Genomic DNA, 17,500 nt, shown 5'->3' with positions numbered 1-17,500 from the left:
TGTGTGCGTGTGTGTGTGTGTGTGTGTCTTTCTATGTGTGTGTGTGTGCGTGTGTCTTTCTGTGTGTGTGTGTGCGTGCATGCGTGTGTGCGTGTGTGTGTGTGTGCCCGTGCGTGTGTGTCTTTCTATGTGTGTGTGTGCGTGTGTGTGCGTTCCCCAGCTGTGACTCGGGGGGGGACTGTGAGTGTCTGTGCACCGCCCTAGCAGCCTACACAGAGGAGTGCAACCGCAGAGGCGTGTACATCCGCTGGCGTTCCCAGGAGCTGTGTCGTACGTGCCAGTAAACACACACACACACACACACACTTCACACACACCTTACATGCCTCTGCTCAAGACTCAACGTAACCGATTCATCTTAGAGCAAGCGTCACCGGACTCTTCCAGTGAAACCACGGCACTACCCTAACAGTGAAACAAGTGGATTCATGACTCGAAACAAAAATATTGCACAACAGACTCAACTAGCAAGCACACTCAACGTGGCCAAACTAATGTTGATATCTGTTGTCGTTCCACTGTTGACCTTCTATAGTTCTAATTGATCTTGTTAATGAAGGTTAACGTATCCAAAGCTATTATCCCTTATTGAAATAACTTAATTGAATCTCTCCTGTTTATACTGCTCTCGGTTGTCATGGTGATCTGCTGCTGGTCTCCTGCTGGTCTCCTGCTGGTCTCCTGCTGGTCTCCTGCTGGTCTCCTTCTGGTCTCCTGCTGGTCTCCTTCTGGTCTCCTGCTGGTCTCCTCCTGGTCTCCTGCTGGTCTCCTGGTGTCCTGCTGGTCTCCTGCTGGTCTCCTCCTGGTCTCCTCCTGGTCTCCCCCTGGTCTCCCCCTGGTTTCCTGCTGGCCTCCCCCTGGTCTCCTGCTGGTCTCCCCCTGGTCTCCTCCTGGTCTCCTGGTCTCCCCCTGGTCTCCTGGTCTCCCCCTGGTCTCCTGGTCTCCTGCTGGTCTCCCCCGGTCTCCTCCTGGTCTCCTGCTGGTCTCCCCCTGGTCTCCTCCTGGTCGCCCCCTGGTCTCCTGGTCTCACCCTGGTCTCCCCCTGGTCTCCCGGTCTCCTGGTCTCCCCCTGGTTTCCTCCTGATCTCCCCCTGGTCTCCTGGTCTCCCCCTGGTCTCCTCCTGGTCTCCTGGTCTCTCCCCTGTAGCCCTGCAGTGTGACAACGGTCTGGAGTACGAGCCCTGTGGTCCGGCCTGCCCCAGCTCCTGTCCCGCCAGTGAGCCCTGCTCTGAGGCCAGCGGGGGGGCTCTGTACTGCGTGGAGGGCTGCTTCTGCCCCCCCGGCACCGTCCAGAACGGTAAACATCCAGAGAAGAAGAAGATTCTAATCTTTGTTATCTCCTTGTTAGCAACATGTTATTCCCACTAGCTCCTTGTTAGCAACATGTTATTCCCAATAGCTACTTGTTAGCAACATGTTATTCCCAATAGCTACTTGTTAACAACATGTTTTTTCCCAAAAGCTCCTTGTTAGCAACGTGTCATTGCCTTTAGCTCATGGTTAGCAACATGTTATTCCCGCTAGCTCCTTGTTAGCAACCTGTTATTGCCACCACCCAGGTGAAGGCTGCGTTACCCGCTCCCAGTGCCCCTGCCAGTGGGAGGGCTCTGTGTTCCCCCCAGGAGCCAGTGTCACCCAGCACTGCCAGAACTGGTGAGTGTAATGCAGCTCCTCTAGAGGACTGGTGAGTGTAATGGAGCTCCTCTAGTGGATTGGTGAGTGTAATGCAGCTCCTCTAGTGAACTGGTGAGTGTAATGGAGCTCCTCTAGAGGACTGGTGAGTGTAATGGAGCTCCCCTAGAGGACTGGTGAGTGTAATGCAGCTCCTCTAGTGAACTGGTGAGTGTAATGGAGCTCCTCTAGAGGACTGGTGAGTGTAATGGAGCTCCTCTAGTGAACTGGTGAGTGTAATGGAGCTCCTCTCAAGGCCAGTGTGATGAAAACAAATTTGTACACAAATGTAAATGCCAGCCAGGCTTGGCTCTGAGGTGAATGAGTTGACTTTGTTGTCCCTAATCCATACTGAGGACTTTCCTCCTTCACCTCCCGATCCCCGCGTGATACACAGACAAACAAGGCTACCCTTCCTAGCATTTAATACATAGCATATACATTATTAAGGTGCCACAGCAGTAGTAGTTGTATGAAGTCGTGTGTGTGTGTGTGCGTGTGTGTGTGTGTGTGTGTGTGTGTGTGTGTGTGTGTGTGCGTGTGCGTGTCTGTGTCTGTGTCTGTGTGTGCGTGTGCGTGTGCGTGTGTGCGTGCGTGTGTGTAGCACCTGTGAGGACGGCGTGTGGAGCTGCGGGGGCGTGGCCTGCCCCTCCCCCCTGTGCGAGGAGGGGGAGTTCCGGTGCGCGGGGGGCCGCTGCGTCCCCCCCCAGTGGCTGTGTGACAACGAGGACGACTGCGGGGACGGCTCCGACGAGCTGTGCCCCTCCACCTGCCGCCCCGACCAGTTCCGCTGCGCGTCCACCCCGAGGTAAACCCGGGGGTCCTGCTGGATCACGCATCCAAAGGATCGATCATTCATCATGTATCACGCGTTATATATCATGTATCACGCGTTATATATCATGTATCACGTGTTATATATCATGTATCACGTATTATATATCATGTATCACGTATTATATATCATGTTCGTGTCGGACACGTTCACGCCTCCACGTCGTCCATTAATTCCTGATAATGGACACCTCGTCGGGCATTATCCCTTACATCATAGATCACATCATAAATCATCTATACATCATACGTCATGTATTATAGATCATAAATCATGGATTACATCATATATCACGTATCATATATCATGTATCGTAAATCATGCATCATTTATCATGCATCATGTATTAAATCATATATCATGTATTACATCATAAATCATCTTTACATCATCCCTCATGTATTATATCATGCATCATGTATTAAATCATATATCATAAATCATCTTTACATCATCCCTCATGTATTATATCATGCATCATGTATTAAATCATATATCATGTATTACATCATAAATCATCTATCCATCATCCCTCATGTATAATTTCATAAATCATGTATCATACCTCATGTATCAGTCCTGAGTATGAGTCGGTCCAGAGGGGATCAAGCCCCCGTCTGACCCTGTGTGGCCCCCCAGCGGGCCCTGTCTGGACCCGGCCCGGCGCTGCGACGGCCACGCCGACTGCGTGGACCAATCGGACGAGGAGTTCTGCGGGCCGGCCCCTCTGCCCGCCCTCTGCCCGCCGGGGGAGTTCCAGTGCGCCAGCGGGCGGTGCCTCGCCTCCAGCCGCGTGTGTGACGGGCGGACGGACTGCGGCTTCGCAGACGCCTCGGACGAGCAAGGTGGGGGGTGCTGGGAGGGAGGGGGGGGGGGGGGGCGCTCAGAGGGAGGGTGGGGGTGCTGGGAGACGGTGGGGGTGCTGGAAGGGAGGGGGGGGGGGGGGGGGGGGGGGGGTGCTCAGAGGGAGGGTGGGGGTGCTGGGAGACGGTGGGGGTGCTGGGATGAAGGGTGGGAGTACTGGGATGGGGAGGGAGGCTGGGAGACGCGCTGAGACAGGAGCCTAGGGGGTCTAGCCTGTGGGAGGGTGTGCGGCGTAGGGGACGTCCTGTGTGTGTGTGTTGATCAGGGGTGTGGTGTGTGTCCTCTAGCCTGTGGCGTGGTGTGCGGCGAGGGGGAGTTCCTGTGTGCAGGCGGTCGCTGTATCCTCTACTTCCACCGATGTGACGGACATGACGACTGTGGAGACCTCAGCGATGAGAGGGGGTGGGTTACTACTACTGTCGTCGTCTTACAACAAAGGTTTAGTCGTCTATGGACCGTGAAGTTCACAGAGTGTATATACGATAAAATGTCTAATAACTAACTGTCAGCTTTCATCAACTTATTCTAACCTCAAACACCTCCTAGAGTATTTGCCTGTGCTTTATTTTTGTTAAAATTGTGAGTTTTCTAAATGTAGGAAAAAACAAACTCATACTTCATACAAGCATCAAAATACAAATTTTAACATTCATTGGTTGAGTTCTGGTCCCAGAACTCAACCAATGAATGAGCAGAGAGTGACGCGCTCTCCCCGGGGCTGGCAGGTGTGTGTGCAGCCCAGCGGAGCTGCAGTGCCCGGGAGGCCGCTGCCTTCCCGCGGACCGGGTGTGTGACGGACACAGGGACTGCCCGTCGGGTGTCGACGAAGCCCTCTGTCCCAGCAGAGGTACCCAGTAGACCCAGGGCTACCAGCGTCGGCAGGGAGGGAGGCTGAGGACCGGTCGGGGAACAATGAGTTCCTAGAATAATACCGAGTGCTTTACACTCTGAGCCACACTCATACAGCCAAACTCATTGGACCCGCAAGCTGGGGAGGAGGGGAGGAGACGAGGAGACGAGGAGAGGAAAGGAGAAGAGAGGAGAGGAGGGGGGAGGAGATAAGGGGATAGGAGGGGATGAGAGAAGGGGAGAGGAGAAGGGGAGGGGAGGAGATAGGAGGAGAGGGAAGGAGGAGTGGAGAGACGGGGAGAAGAGAAGGGGAAAGGAGAGAGGAGAGAACATATAAAACCTGCCTATTGGAGGCTGCTCAGGAGGCAGCTTGAAGCCTCCCTGCCTCCGATAGCTTCCTGAACAGGCCGTGGGACCGGTAAGACGTGGGACCCGTCCGTTATCCCTGATGTCTAATAGCACAGAGGGGAACACAGGTGCAGCTCGTTACACTAATGAGGGATCCGTAGGCATGCCCATAGTTGGCATCATTAGCCGGTGGTTTTAAACCGCGTGCGGCCATGTTGTTTTCCTGACTTGTGTTGTGTCGGTGGCGGGACAGTGACGTGCTTCCCGGGACAGTTCTCCTGCTCCGACGGCACCTGCCTGGACGCTACGCGGCTGTGTGACGGAAGGAAGGACTGTCCGGACGCGGAGGACGAGGACGCGAACAACTGCCATTCGGTCGCCGTAGCGACGACGCCCTCACCGGCACCCCTCGCCCCGACGACGCCGTCATTAGGTACCGGGATGGCTGATTTGTTTAGACCGCTTCTGGGTGCTGGGTCACGCCCAGGTGTCTGTACGTTGGGGTTTCGCTCGGGGTTCGATTCAAACGAGTAGGTTCGGTGTAGCTCCGAGGCTGCGATTGGTTGATGCGCCGCTGATTGGTAACCCTACGTGTGGACGACCCGGCCACAACTCGACTCGCTGATCATATTTCAATACTTACATAATATCACAGCTCCGAAAATGTTGCTGAATTATCGGTGTGCTTGAAGACAAACAGAGTGGTGTGACAGAATGGTCTATTTCGAAGAATAGACCATTATGAATGTATTGGAAATCTTTGGAAATTTATTAAAAGTGTGTTCCGCTATCATGAAGAACTTGGTGCTCACTTTCCTGAATCTTGGTAGGAGAGGCAAATGCCTGGTAGCATATCTTGGCATTTACTTTAAGTTTGGGGTTTCTAGAAAGAATGTTGACCTGAAAATAACTCAATAAAAAGAACAAAGCCTCCTCCCTGCTCCAATCCCCTCTCCTCTCCTCTCCTCTCCTCTCCTCTCCTCTCCCTCCCTCCGGCCCCCTCCTCCCCTCCTCACCTTTTTCCTCCCCCCGCTCCCCTTTCTTCCCTCTTCCCCTCCTCTCCTCTCTCCTCCCCTTCTCTCTCCTCTCCTCTCTCTTCTCCTCTCATCCCCTCCTCTGCTCCACTCCCCTCTCCTCCCCCTCCCTCTCCCCCTCTCCTCCCCTTCTCTCCTCTCCTCTCCTCCCCTTCTCTCCTCTCCTCCCCTTCCCTCTCCCCCTCTCCTCCCCTTCTCTCCTCTCCTCTCCTCCCCTTCTCTCCTCTCCTCTCCTCCCCTTCTCTCCTCTCCTCCCCTTCTCCTCTCCTCTTCTCCTCTCCTCCCCCCCCCCCCTCCTCTCCCCTCTCCTCCCCAGTCTGCAGGTCCAATGAGTTTGGCTGTGGGACCGTGGGTCAGTGCGTCCCCGTGGCGTGGCGCTGCGACGGGGAGACGGACTGCATGGACGGCAGTGACGAGCAGGGCTGCCCCGCGGGCCCCTGCGGCCCCGGGCGGGAGGCCTGCCTCAGCGGGGGGCAGTGCCTGGACCACCGGCAGCTCTGTGACGGGGTCCCGCACTGCGCCGACGCCTCGGACGAGAACGTGGACAACTGTGGTAAGCTGAGGGGGGAGGAAAGGAGAGGGCAGGAGGGGGGGGGGGGAGCTGCTGGTTTGTCCTGGTCGCTGGTTGATTCTGTCTCCACCACACTATATTTTTTTGTGATCAATTTTTTATTTTAAGATTTATACAACAACCAGATAGACATATAGAAAACAGTTAGGCAGTTACACTTACACAAATGAGACAACACACAACATTCATCAACTCGCAAAAAAATATTTTGGGCCACAAAGAATATGTTAAGATGTCTGTTATAATTCCATAGAAATACTGACCAAAATGTAATGGTACATCTTGAGTAAAGATGTATTGATTGAGGACTGTTTATCAAAGGTCCCTTCCAGAGTTCCTTCCACAGTGAGGGCGGTCTGTGGGCGGAGTCACAGAGTGACCAGAACAAGGCCCCCAGACCGATGGCCTCCGACCGGCGTGTGCTTGGGGCGTCCGGGATAGCCTCACTGATGGTTCTCCTCTTCTTGTCCTCACAGGCTCCGCCCGGATCCCGCCCTGCCCAGGCAGCTTCTCCTGTGACAACCACACCTGTGTGAACGCCTCGCAGGTGTGCAACGGAGTGGCAGACTGTCCCCAGGGAGACGATGAGCTGCTCTGTGGTGAGTCCCAGTGGAGCGTACCAAAGAGAGACGGATGGGGGGGATGTAGTGGAAGAGAGTCCTGGTGGAACGAACCAAAAGGAGAAGGGATGGGGGGGAATTAGTGGACGAGAGTCCTGGTGGAACGAACCAAAAGGAGAAGGGAGGGGGGGGGGAAGTAGTGGAAGAGAGTCCTGGTGGAACGAACCAAAAGGTGAAGGGGGGGGGGGGGAGTAGTGGAAGAGAGTCCTGGTGGAACGAACCAAAAAGAGACAGATGAGGGGGCATGGGTAATGGATATCAGAGAGCAGAAGAAGAAGGAGAGAAATGAACAAAAACCAAAACGTTTACGAAAACACAAAGGAAGGAAGGAAGAAGAGAATGACGGAACGAAGAATAAAGGTTTCATCCATGTGAACTCGTTCGATCGTGCTGAATGAGATTTGAAACAGTTCTCTGTGCTCCACAGACAAGGCCACGACCCCCGCCCCCCCAGGGGAGAGGAACACCTCCCTCTCCTGCCCCGAGTTCACCTGCGGGGACGGATCCTGCGTCTCCTTCCAGACGGTAGGCCGCTCTAGCCTCCTCTCCACCAACCTTCAGGCTCGTAGGAACCTGTACGCTGCAGCGTGTGTCGGGTTCTGGGGAGACAACGATCAGCTCTGTTCTCCCCTTGACTAATTTCAACATGGCTGAGATAAACAATCAGATGTATAAATACTCTCAAGGATAAGTGGTGCAACACTGGCCGTAATGTTTACTGTGCTGGACGGGACAAGTGTTCAGCTCTCTTCTGCTCTCCCTCATGAGAAACAGTCATGGCTTTAAGCCGCTATGTTCGCAGGCTTGAATGTTAGGACACACAGCTGAGACACACAGTTTAGACACACAGTTTAGACACACAGCTTAGCCTTAGACACACAGTTTAGATAAACATTTTATTCAGAACAAGTAAACACAGTGTGGTCTGTGTTTGGAGAAATGAACCATTGTTGGTGAGGTCATGTCACGGTCTGCGAGGCCGTTGGCCTCTACACCATCAAACTAATCCTGGAAGACGCTTATCCAATCTTCATCCTTTCATTCAAGCTGTAAAATGTCTTACATTGACGTTTGCTTTCAGTTAATTTAGCAGACGCTTTTATCGAAAGTAGAAGAAAGAGTAAGACAAACAACAGTATATCTCTCGGTACAGTAAGGATGTTCATAGAAACAAGTGCCAAGCGCTGACAACCGTTAGGTCAACCCATTCCCTGTATACAACAAAGATAGCTAGGATAAGGAAGACGCTTATCCAATCTTCATCCTTTCATTCTACTATGCGTTTCTTCTCAAGATTTCTTCCTTGCTAATTTCAAGGGAGTTTTTTCTTGCCCTTGTGGGGGCTTGGGTAAAGGGGGGTGCCATAAATATTTGGCCTGTTTCGCCCTTTGAGAATGTAATGGTGATTAAGGGCTATACAAATAAAACTGAATTGAATTGAATTGAATAAGATGCTACACAGTGCTAAGTACTATTTTTAAGTGCCAGGACGTACAACATACAATAAGGGAGGGGGGGGGGTTGGGGTGTGACTTCGACTCAGTATTATTTAGCTTTAGGACAGGAGGAAGCCTTATGTACAGAGAGAGAAACATCTGGATCTCTCTCCAGGTGTGTAACGGAGTGGCCGACTGCCCAGACCCCTTGCCCAGCGACGAGCAGCACTGCAGGACCTGGGGTCCTTGGGGGGCCTGGGGCCCCTGCAGCATCACCTGTGGGACGGGCTCCGAGAGCCGGCAGAGGGCCTGTCCCCTGGGGGACCCTCTGCGGAGATGCCGGGGCCCGGGGGTCCAGAGGCAGCAGTGCTTCAACACCACCTGTCCAGGTAACGGGCCGCGACGCCGGCGTTCCCCCTCGGGATGACCGGCGCCACCTCGTCGTGTTGTGTGTGAAGGAAAAGGTCTTTGTTGTTGCATGAGAACAGCAGAGTTCTCCATCAGGACACCCCCCCCCCCCATTTCACCCAGGCGTAGATTGTTATGTGACTGTATCAGCGGAGCACACACACACACACACACTGACAGTGACACACACACACACACACACACACACACACACACACACACACACACACACACACACTGACAGTGACACACACACACACGGACGGACGGACGCACGCACGCACGCACCATGTAAAGTATAGAAATGTCCACTGTGGGCTTTGTCCTAGCAGACTGTGTTGAGCCGTGTAGTGATGCCTGTACTGCCCCTAGTGGACGTCCGCTGTCTGTGTTGACCCTTGTATTAACGCCTGTACTGCCCCTAGTGGCCGGCCGCTGTCTGTGTCGACCTGTGTATTAATGCCTGTACTGCCCCTAGTGGACGGCCGCTGTCTGTGTTGACCCGTGTATTAACGCCTGTACTGCCCCTAGTGGCCGGCCGCTGTCTGTGTCGACCCGTGTATTAACGCCTGTACTGCCCCTAGTGGACGGCCGCTGTCTGTGTTGACCCGTGTATTAACGCCTGTACTGCCCCTAGTGGACGGCCGCTGGCTGCCGTGGGTGACCTGGTCCAACTGCTCGCGGGGCTGCGGGGGCTTGGAGGTGAGGCACCGGGGCTGCGCTCCCCCTCGCTACGGGGGGACCGAGTGCGCCCTGCTGCCCGGGGAGTCCAACCTGGCCATGGAGATCAGTAAGCACTTCCTCCCGACTTACATCATGTGTTCATGTGCACCATGAAGCCCCTATAGAGGCTGAACCAGAGGGTTAAAGCTGCACTATGTGTGGAGCAGTCCACTCATTCAAAGTTAATAAAATTGCAGTGTGTAACATTTCAACAAGCTTGTCAATTAAGATAGTCCAGATATATGTGTAGTGAATGCTTATGTTAGCCAATGGCTGGATGTAGTCCAGCCTTGATGCTACATTCAAAAGTTTGGGTACAGCATACCTTAAAACCTTTATAATTTATTAACTTCACTTTTAAATTACCTTAATAAATTTATAATAATTACCTTACCTTTTTAAATTAACTTAATAAATGAATAGAAAATTAATTTACCCTTATTAAATTACCTTAAAGAATTAACAATAAATTAATAATACCTTGCTTTAATAAATACCTTTAATTAAGAAATTAATAATAATAATACCTTACCTTATAGATTCCTTACCTTAATAAATGATACCTTACTAAACACAGCATATCTGATGAAGCCATGCCCCCCCCCCCAGAGCCGTGCCCGGAGAACGCCACCTGCGTGAACCGCACCTGTCCCGCCGGCCTGGTGAGGCTCAGCTGCGGGCCCTGCCCCCTGTCCTGCAGCCACGTCAGCACCGGGACACCCTGCCCCCCGGACGACCACTGCTTCTCAGGTCAGTCCTCTGGCCCGCCCCGGAAAGTAACCGCCCAGAACCTATTTTGGAATATTGCAGAGAGTACCAGAGAGACTTAAGGCAGGTGAAAATTGCGGAGTCGGCCTGAGCCAAAGCAATCGTTATCTTTATTCGGCTCCCCCACATCGGCCTTGGAAGGCTGATATCTCTCCACTCACCTGGATGTTATGCAGACAGATGCTCTGCCCCAAATGTGTGTCATTGTTATGTTCTTTTTTCTAGCTCTTCATTGTTTTCTCACACACTCACTTACACACTGACTGAAGCACTCACTCACTCACTCACTCACTGAAGCACTCACTCACTCACTCACTGAAGCACTCACTCACTCACTGAAGCACTCACTCACTCACTCACTCACTCGCTCACTCACTCACTCACTTACTCACTGACTCCTTCAATCACTCAACCACTCACTCACTCACTGATTCACTCACTCACTCACTCACTGAATCACTCACTCACTCACTCGCTCACTTACCCACTCACTCTCAAAAGGCCGTTTTCATGGCGCGTTGCGCGATGAACTCTAGCTCCTCCCAGGTGCTCCCTTGTTCTGCGTGGGTCAGGCTGACCTTCTGTCGCGACCTCGTGTCCCCAGGGTGCTGGTGTCCAGAGGGCCAGGTGATGGGCCCCAACCAGCAGTGTGTGGCGCCGGGGGAGTGTCCCTGCGAGGTGGGCGGGGCCCGCTACTGGCCAGGGCAGCAGGTGAAGGTGGACTGTGAGGTCTGCGTGTGTGAGGGAGGACGGCCTCAACGCTGCCAGCTCAACCCGGAGTGCTCAGGTAACCTGCTTTCACACCCCTCCTCAGACAGCTCCTCACACACCTCCTCACACCCCTCCTCAGACAGCTCCTCACACACCTCCTCACACCCCTCCTCAGACAGCTCCTCACACAGCTCTTCACACACCTCCTCCTTATACACACTCCCTAAGACAACTCCTCAAATACCTCCTCAAACACCTCCTCACACACCTCCTCAGACACCTCCTCAGACAACTCCTCAAATACCTCCTCAGACACCTCCTCAGACACCTCCTCGAACACCTCCTCAGACACCTCCTCAAATACCTCCTCAGACACCTCCTCAGACACCTCCTCAAATACCTCCTCAGACACCTCCTCAGACACCTCCTCGAACACCTCCTCAGACACCTCCTCAAACACCTCAGACACCTCCTCAAACACCTCCTCAAACACCTCAGACACCTCCTCAGACACCTCCTCAGACACCTCAGACACCTCCTCAGACACCTCCTCACATGGCCTGGCCAGCCGGAACATCCCATCTTTATTCTCCTAATGTAGCTTACGATTCCTAAATGATCAATGCTTCAAGGCTTACACTTTTACATGAAACCCGTCCAGCGTTTGATGACTAAAGACAGACCGTTTAGCGAGCTCCTTTGGGGTCTACAGAGTAACGCCCCCCTGCTCAATCCACTCGCCATGCCTTGTGTCCCGCCGCAGTGCATTGTGGGTGGTCCTCCTGGTCCGAGTGGGGGGAGTGTCTTGGACCGTGCGGGGTCCAGAGTGTGCAGTGGTCCTTCAGGAGCCCCAACAACCCCATGAAGCACGGAGACGGACGCACCTGCAGGGGCATCTACCGCAAGGCCAGGAGGTGACTGATCTACTCTGATCCCCATCACCTGATCTACTCTGATCACCATCACCTGATCTACTCTGATCACCATCACCTGATCTACGCTGATCACCATCACCTGATCTACTCTGATCACCATCACCTGATCTACTCTGATCCCCATCACCTGATCTACTCTGATCACCATCACCTGATCTACTCTGATCACCATCACCTGATCTACGCTGATCACCATCACCTGATCTACTCTGATCACCATCACCTGATCTACTCTGATCACCATCACCTGATCTACTCTGATCACCATCACCTGATCTACGCTGATCACCATCACCTGATCTACTCTGATCACCATCACCTGATCTACTCTGATCACCATCACCTGATCTACTCTGATCACCATCACCTGATCTACTCTGACCACCATCACCTGATCTACTCTGATCACCATCACCTGATCTACTCTGATCACCATCACCTGATCTACTCTGATCACCATCACCTGATCTACTCTGATCACCATCACCTGATCTACTCTGATCACCATCACCTGATCTACTCTGATCACCATCACCTGATCTACTCTGACCACCATCACCTGATCTACTCTGATCACCATCACCTGATCTACTCTGACCACCATCACCTGATCTACAGTTGTAACCTTTCCATAGAATTCCATAATCTCTTCTTTGAGTGAGTTTGTGTTTGTGTTGTGCACAGCGTTTCATTCTAATAATCTAAACGTTCCATCTGTTTGTGTGTTTGTGTGTGTGTGTGTGTGTGTGCATGTGCACGTGTGTGTGTGTGTGTTTGTGTGTGTGTTTGCATATGTGTGTGTTTGTGTGTGTGTGTGTGTGTTTGTGTGTGTGTGTGTGTGTGCGTGCGTGTGTGTGTGCATGTGTGCGTGTGTTTGTGTGTGTGTTTGCATGTGTGTGTGTGTGTGTGTGTGCGTGTGTTTGTGTGTGTGTTTGCATGTGTGTGTGTTTGTGTGTGTGTGTGTGTGTGTGTGTGTGTGTGTGTGTGTGTGTGTGTGTGTGTGTGTGTGTGTGTGTGTGTGTGTGTGTGTGTGTGTGTGTGTGCGTGCGTGCGTGCGTGCGTGTGTGTGTGTGTGTGCGCGAGCAGGTGTCAGACGGACCCGTGTGAGGAGTGCGAGCACCAGGGTCAGTCCCACGCCGTGGGGGACGTGTGGGGGTCGGGCGGCTGCCAGCTGTGCCAGTGTTTCCCTAACCTCATGGTGCGGTGCGCCCCCTACTGCCCGCACGCCGCCGCCGGCTGCCCACCGGTAAACACGGACCCCCCCCCCCCCCGCCCGCGCCGACCTGCTCCCTCCCGCTGGGCTGTTGACTCTCCCACTCTGCTCCATCTGTCCTGATGACGTGTGTTTGTGTTGTGACGGAGGCGTTGTCGTGACGTAGGCGGTCACCGCTGACGTCCGCCCCCCCCCCCTGTCATCGTCGTTCCGCTCGCCCTTCTCCTGGCCTGTTCGCTTTTTAAATGTGTACACCGTGTCATTTCATCCACGCAAAATCTCTTTCATTCATGACTTTGTCCCCTCATTTGTTCTTGTTTGTCCCCACACATAGCTCTGTTCCGTAGCAACGCTCCCACAGGCTCTGCTCAGTCCATTGTTGGCTTAATGTCACGTCCTTATTTCCAACGTTGGCGTAATGTCGCGTCCTTCCTTCCATTGTTAGCATAAGGTTGCGTCCTAGCTTAATGCATCCTTTCTTCCAGGGCATGACTCTGGTGCCTGCAGGAGGGGACAGGTGTTGCTACTGCGGAGGTACAGGTAAAGATGACGAACACTGTTTAAATCTCAGAGCAGGTTTCTTTGGGTAAATAGATTAACAATAGATCCATCCTTTGGTTGTCAGTTTGGGGGTAGTAACAAGGGCCAGAAACAAGGGCCTAAATGCATCCTGGCAAATTCTCCTTTGTGTCTGTTTCCTGTTATTCCTCATCAATTCAGAACCACAACTAAACAAACCAAAAGCTCGGCAGTCCATCGAAAGCTTGCGGATACTACACACAATTTATTTGGTGAAGTTAATCATTGTGATCTGGGCATTTTTGTCGTAAACAGAGCTGTGTCAGAGGCAGTACATGTTGAGATGGTTAGGAGCCATGCCAATGTGTGGTCTGTGTTTGTTGTGGACGGCGTAGTGGAGAGGGAGAAGCCCAAAGGTCTGGGTTTGATCCCACACTGCACAAGAGGCCCCTACCGACTCTATAATGACCTGTGTCTGTGTTCAATCTAGGTCGCTCTGGTTTCAATAAAGTTGTATTCATTACAATCAAGCCATAATCAGAGCCGTCTCTGTATGTCTGGCTGTCCTTCGGTTTTCCCTGAGAACCGTTGATCTGGCCAAGTCGTTGTTTTAATGAGCGGTTCTCAAGGAAGATACTAGCGACAAGTAGGGGCCGGATCAAGCGGCCGTTCCAAAACACGCATTTTGATAGGGAACTACACTTGTAATAATCATTAATATTTCAAAATAAACACTTAAATTTCTGCCTTCATTTAGAAATAATAATATTTTTATAAAGAAATCCTGTTGCGGCTGTGTTTTAGCGGGAATGTCCGATATCCTGGATTGGGGGGGGGGGGGGGGGGGTGGCGGCACGGTGGGGGTAACTCAAGGATACATTGGGGATGGTCACGTGGGACAGACGATAGCCAATAGTGAGCCACACTGACCAGTCTGACCACAACTGATCGTCAGCCAAAACCACTTATTGTCAAACCTTTTATGTAGGTGGTCAAATTATCGCAAGAACCATATTTATAGCTATATATTGCTGTATATATGACATTTGTAAAGAAATAGTATACATTTCTAAACATATTACGCAAATATATTTCAAACTATTGACCGGCATGCTATACATGCATTGTCCAATCGCATATAATTAAAAAAGAATATGCAAACTTGTGTGTACCTCAAAATGTAAGGCCCTAGTCACACTGTTGAGATCCATCTGTCGTATGGACCATAATATTCCGCCACGTCTGCTTTTCATGACAGGAGACAACGCTAATGTCACTCAGACAACCATGAGCCCGTTTACAGTCTCCTACACGCCAGGAGGGGGAGACAAACCCTCAGTGCCGACCTACCCTATTCCTCCTGGGGGTAAGTGAATAAGTTAATTGCGTGTGTGTGTGTGTGTGTGTGTGTGTGTGTGTGTGTGTGTGTATTAGTTATTTAGTTGTATTTATTTGTCACATACCCAGTTGTACAGGGCAATGCATAGTGAAATTCTTATGTACCAGTCAGGCTGTGATTCAACTATATAAAGTGCAAGATTATAATAAAATGTGTGTGTGTGTGTGTCTGCGTGCTTTCATGTGTGTGTGATTGTCTGCGTGCTTGCATGTGTGGGTGTGTGTGTTTGTGTATCCGTGCGTGTGTGTGAGTGTCTGCGTGGCTGTGTGTGTGTATGTGCGTGTGTGTGAATGAAAGCAAAGTGCATGTGTCTATGCACATTTCCTTGATTTCACCAATGTGTAGAAAAGTATTCACATCATTCCTGAATGTAAGTTTAAGATCTAGATCCAGTATTATGGATCTAGATCCTCCACATGGTGTGTAGTTCTACACGTTGTTGCGTTTTTGAAGAAAGTAGTCCAATCCGGGTCGCTTTTAACTCACTTTATTTGTTATAGTATTTCGGTATGGTAACTATGAAGCAAATGGGAGGGAATTATATCTAACACGCGTGGAGAGAAATACCGAAGAGCTACTTCGAGCCCCGGGGCTTAGGCCCGAGGCTCTCTGCGGGACCGCCTATGTCTCTGCCCCCTGATCTGACTCCCGCGGTGGTTTGTATCAAGTGGGCGTGGCCTATGTGAAGTAGAAGTGGCCTGTGTGACGTATTGGCTCCGCCCTCCTCACCTGTCCAAAGGTGCTGCCATCTGTGGCTGGAGTAGTTATTGCAGCTTGTGTGTTCGATCCTGCTTCCTAGTGGCTATGTGGGGGCAGCTTATGTGCTTAAAATACATAACAACGTTGTACGTCCGTGCTGCTGCTGACGTGTCCCTCCCGTGTCCCCCAGGTGAGTGCTGGTCTCCTCTGGGCGTCCAGTCCCTGCCGGCCTCCAGCTTCACGGCCTCGTCCCAGCAGGCTGCCCATCCTGCTGGGGCCGCCCGCCTCTACGGCCGGGACCCCCGCACAGACCTCCAGGTACCGCAGTCCGCCCTGGGTCGGGGTGCTGCTCCTCTATAACCCATGCCCCTCCCCCCCCCCCCCCCCCCCCCCCCCCGGGGGTAAGGCTTTTACTTGTGACTGTGTTTCCTGAAACACAGTTACAGGTAACGGTAATGTTATTGTCGATCACCAGCTTCAGCTAAAGCCTCATAAGTAGATTGGCGAACCGGAGCTTGCGTGTTGCTGCGGATGTCACGATCTCTGTGTTCGTCAATCAACCGTTTTTTTTTTTAAATCGAGTCTTAAAAACAAAACGGCGTCGACGGGTGATCTACTGACGGTATTGTGTGTATAAAATGTCCTTTTTAATAAACAATCTGGACACTTACAAAGTTCTCAATGCCTCGTTTTAAATGTTAAGACCCTTTTTTATACTACCAAAGAAGTGTCGGGCTACTTTTAGCCTTTAAAGTGGTTTAAAATAGCGATTTAGTTTTTACCATAACCAGTGCCCCCATCATTCCATGTTGATAGCGTTTTGATAAAATCGGCTAAAAGCAGGCAACTGAAGAAAGCGTCTATATGCGTTTTTTGTGCTCCAAAACGAACGTTTCAACTCGTTATCATACATACAACATATCCCAAATCCATTTTACACCGGAATTACCCTTTAAGAGTCGCTTTTGATAAAAGCGTCTGCTAAATGCCCTAAGTGTAAATGTAATGCTGTCATATGCGTCAGTACGATGTGAGCTCAGGAGCCTCCTCCCCTCAGGGCTGGAGCCCGGAGCCGGAGGAGTACCGGGACCTGCCCCAGAGGAACCGCCAGGACCGGGCCGGGCCCCAGCAGAACCCATACCTGCAGATAGACCTGCTGCAGCCCTACAACATCACTGGTACGCCGCTGACCGCACCACGTCCTGAGCTCTACACTTAGGTGTAGGAGGAGCCACAGGGGTTCGGGGTTTGGTTAATCTGCTGTGTTGGGTTGATGTTTGTGTGTCATGTGTGTGATGATCCCTGTCGGAGATCTTTCCGAAGCCGCCTGCCTTTATGCGTCAACGTAACGTTAGTAGTATGGCACTTCTGAACCAAAATGGTGATGAACCGAGGAGCAAATCCCACGTGGATCTTCACATCTTCATACATGATGGCGTAAAGTGTAATTTGATCTCTCTCTCTCTCTCTCTCTCTCTCTGTCTCTGTCTCTGTCTCTGTCTCTCTCTCTCTCTCTCTCTCTCTCTCTCTCTCTCTCTCTCTCTCTCTCTGTCTCTGTCTCTGTCTCTGTCTCCAGGTGTGCTGACCCAGGGCGGGGGTGTGTTTGACACCTACGTCTCCAGCTTCTACCTGCAGTTCAGCGTGAGCGGCGGTCAGTGGTACACGTACAGCGACCTCACCACGGATGCCCGGCCCAGAGCCAAGGTAACCACCACGCTACCGTCATCACTGGGATGTCCTGCAGGACTGACCTCTCTGGGTCAGAGTGCTGCTTCTCTCAGAGCCACAGGCCTCTCAGGTCCTGAAGATAGGCCCTGTTAGCCCCTGGCCTGCTCCTGATACTATTGGAAGATAGATGAGATATTACTATTTGATGCAGGATCTGGAATATGTAACA

The 17,500-nt window shown here is 51.9% G+C and overlaps 1 protein-coding gene across 1 annotated transcript in view; it reads left to right on the top strand.

Moving 5' to 3' along the window:
* Positions 1–17,500, top strand: part of sspo (SCO-spondin) — a 102,648-nt gene that overhangs the window by 26,654 nt on the left and 58,494 nt on the right. The window contains exons 26-47 of the mRNA XM_056583944.1: positions 161–270; positions 1,148–1,297; positions 1,560–1,653; positions 2,276–2,479; positions 3,146–3,351; positions 3,658–3,772; positions 4,096–4,217; positions 4,821–5,000; positions 5,918–6,154; positions 6,649–6,771; positions 7,220–7,317; positions 8,404–8,617; positions 9,274–9,426; positions 9,969–10,109; positions 10,732–10,914; positions 11,602–11,752; positions 12,860–13,019; positions 13,472–13,526; positions 14,764–14,871; positions 15,794–15,921; positions 16,661–16,781; positions 17,180–17,307. Of these exons, the coding sequence (XP_056439919.1) occupies positions 161–270; positions 1,148–1,297; positions 1,560–1,653; positions 2,276–2,479; positions 3,146–3,351; positions 3,658–3,772; positions 4,096–4,217; positions 4,821–5,000; positions 5,918–6,154; positions 6,649–6,771; positions 7,220–7,317; positions 8,404–8,617; positions 9,274–9,426; positions 9,969–10,109; positions 10,732–10,914; positions 11,602–11,752; positions 12,860–13,019; positions 13,472–13,526; positions 14,764–14,871; positions 15,794–15,921; positions 16,661–16,781; positions 17,180–17,307 (3,181 nt within the window). The remainder of the gene's footprint in view (positions 1–160; positions 271–1,147; positions 1,298–1,559; positions 1,654–2,275; positions 2,480–3,145; positions 3,352–3,657; positions 3,773–4,095; positions 4,218–4,820; positions 5,001–5,917; positions 6,155–6,648; positions 6,772–7,219; positions 7,318–8,403; positions 8,618–9,273; positions 9,427–9,968; positions 10,110–10,731; positions 10,915–11,601; positions 11,753–12,859; positions 13,020–13,471; positions 13,527–14,763; positions 14,872–15,793; positions 15,922–16,660; positions 16,782–17,179; positions 17,308–17,500) is intronic.

The sequence above is a fragment of the Gadus chalcogrammus genome, chromosome 23 (assembly GCF_026213295.1).
Source record: "Gadus chalcogrammus isolate NIFS_2021 chromosome 23, NIFS_Gcha_1.0, whole genome shotgun sequence".
Taxonomy (NCBI): domain Eukaryota; kingdom Metazoa; phylum Chordata; class Actinopteri; order Gadiformes; family Gadidae; genus Gadus; species Gadus chalcogrammus.
This window is presented reverse-complemented; position numbering and strand designations above follow the sequence as displayed.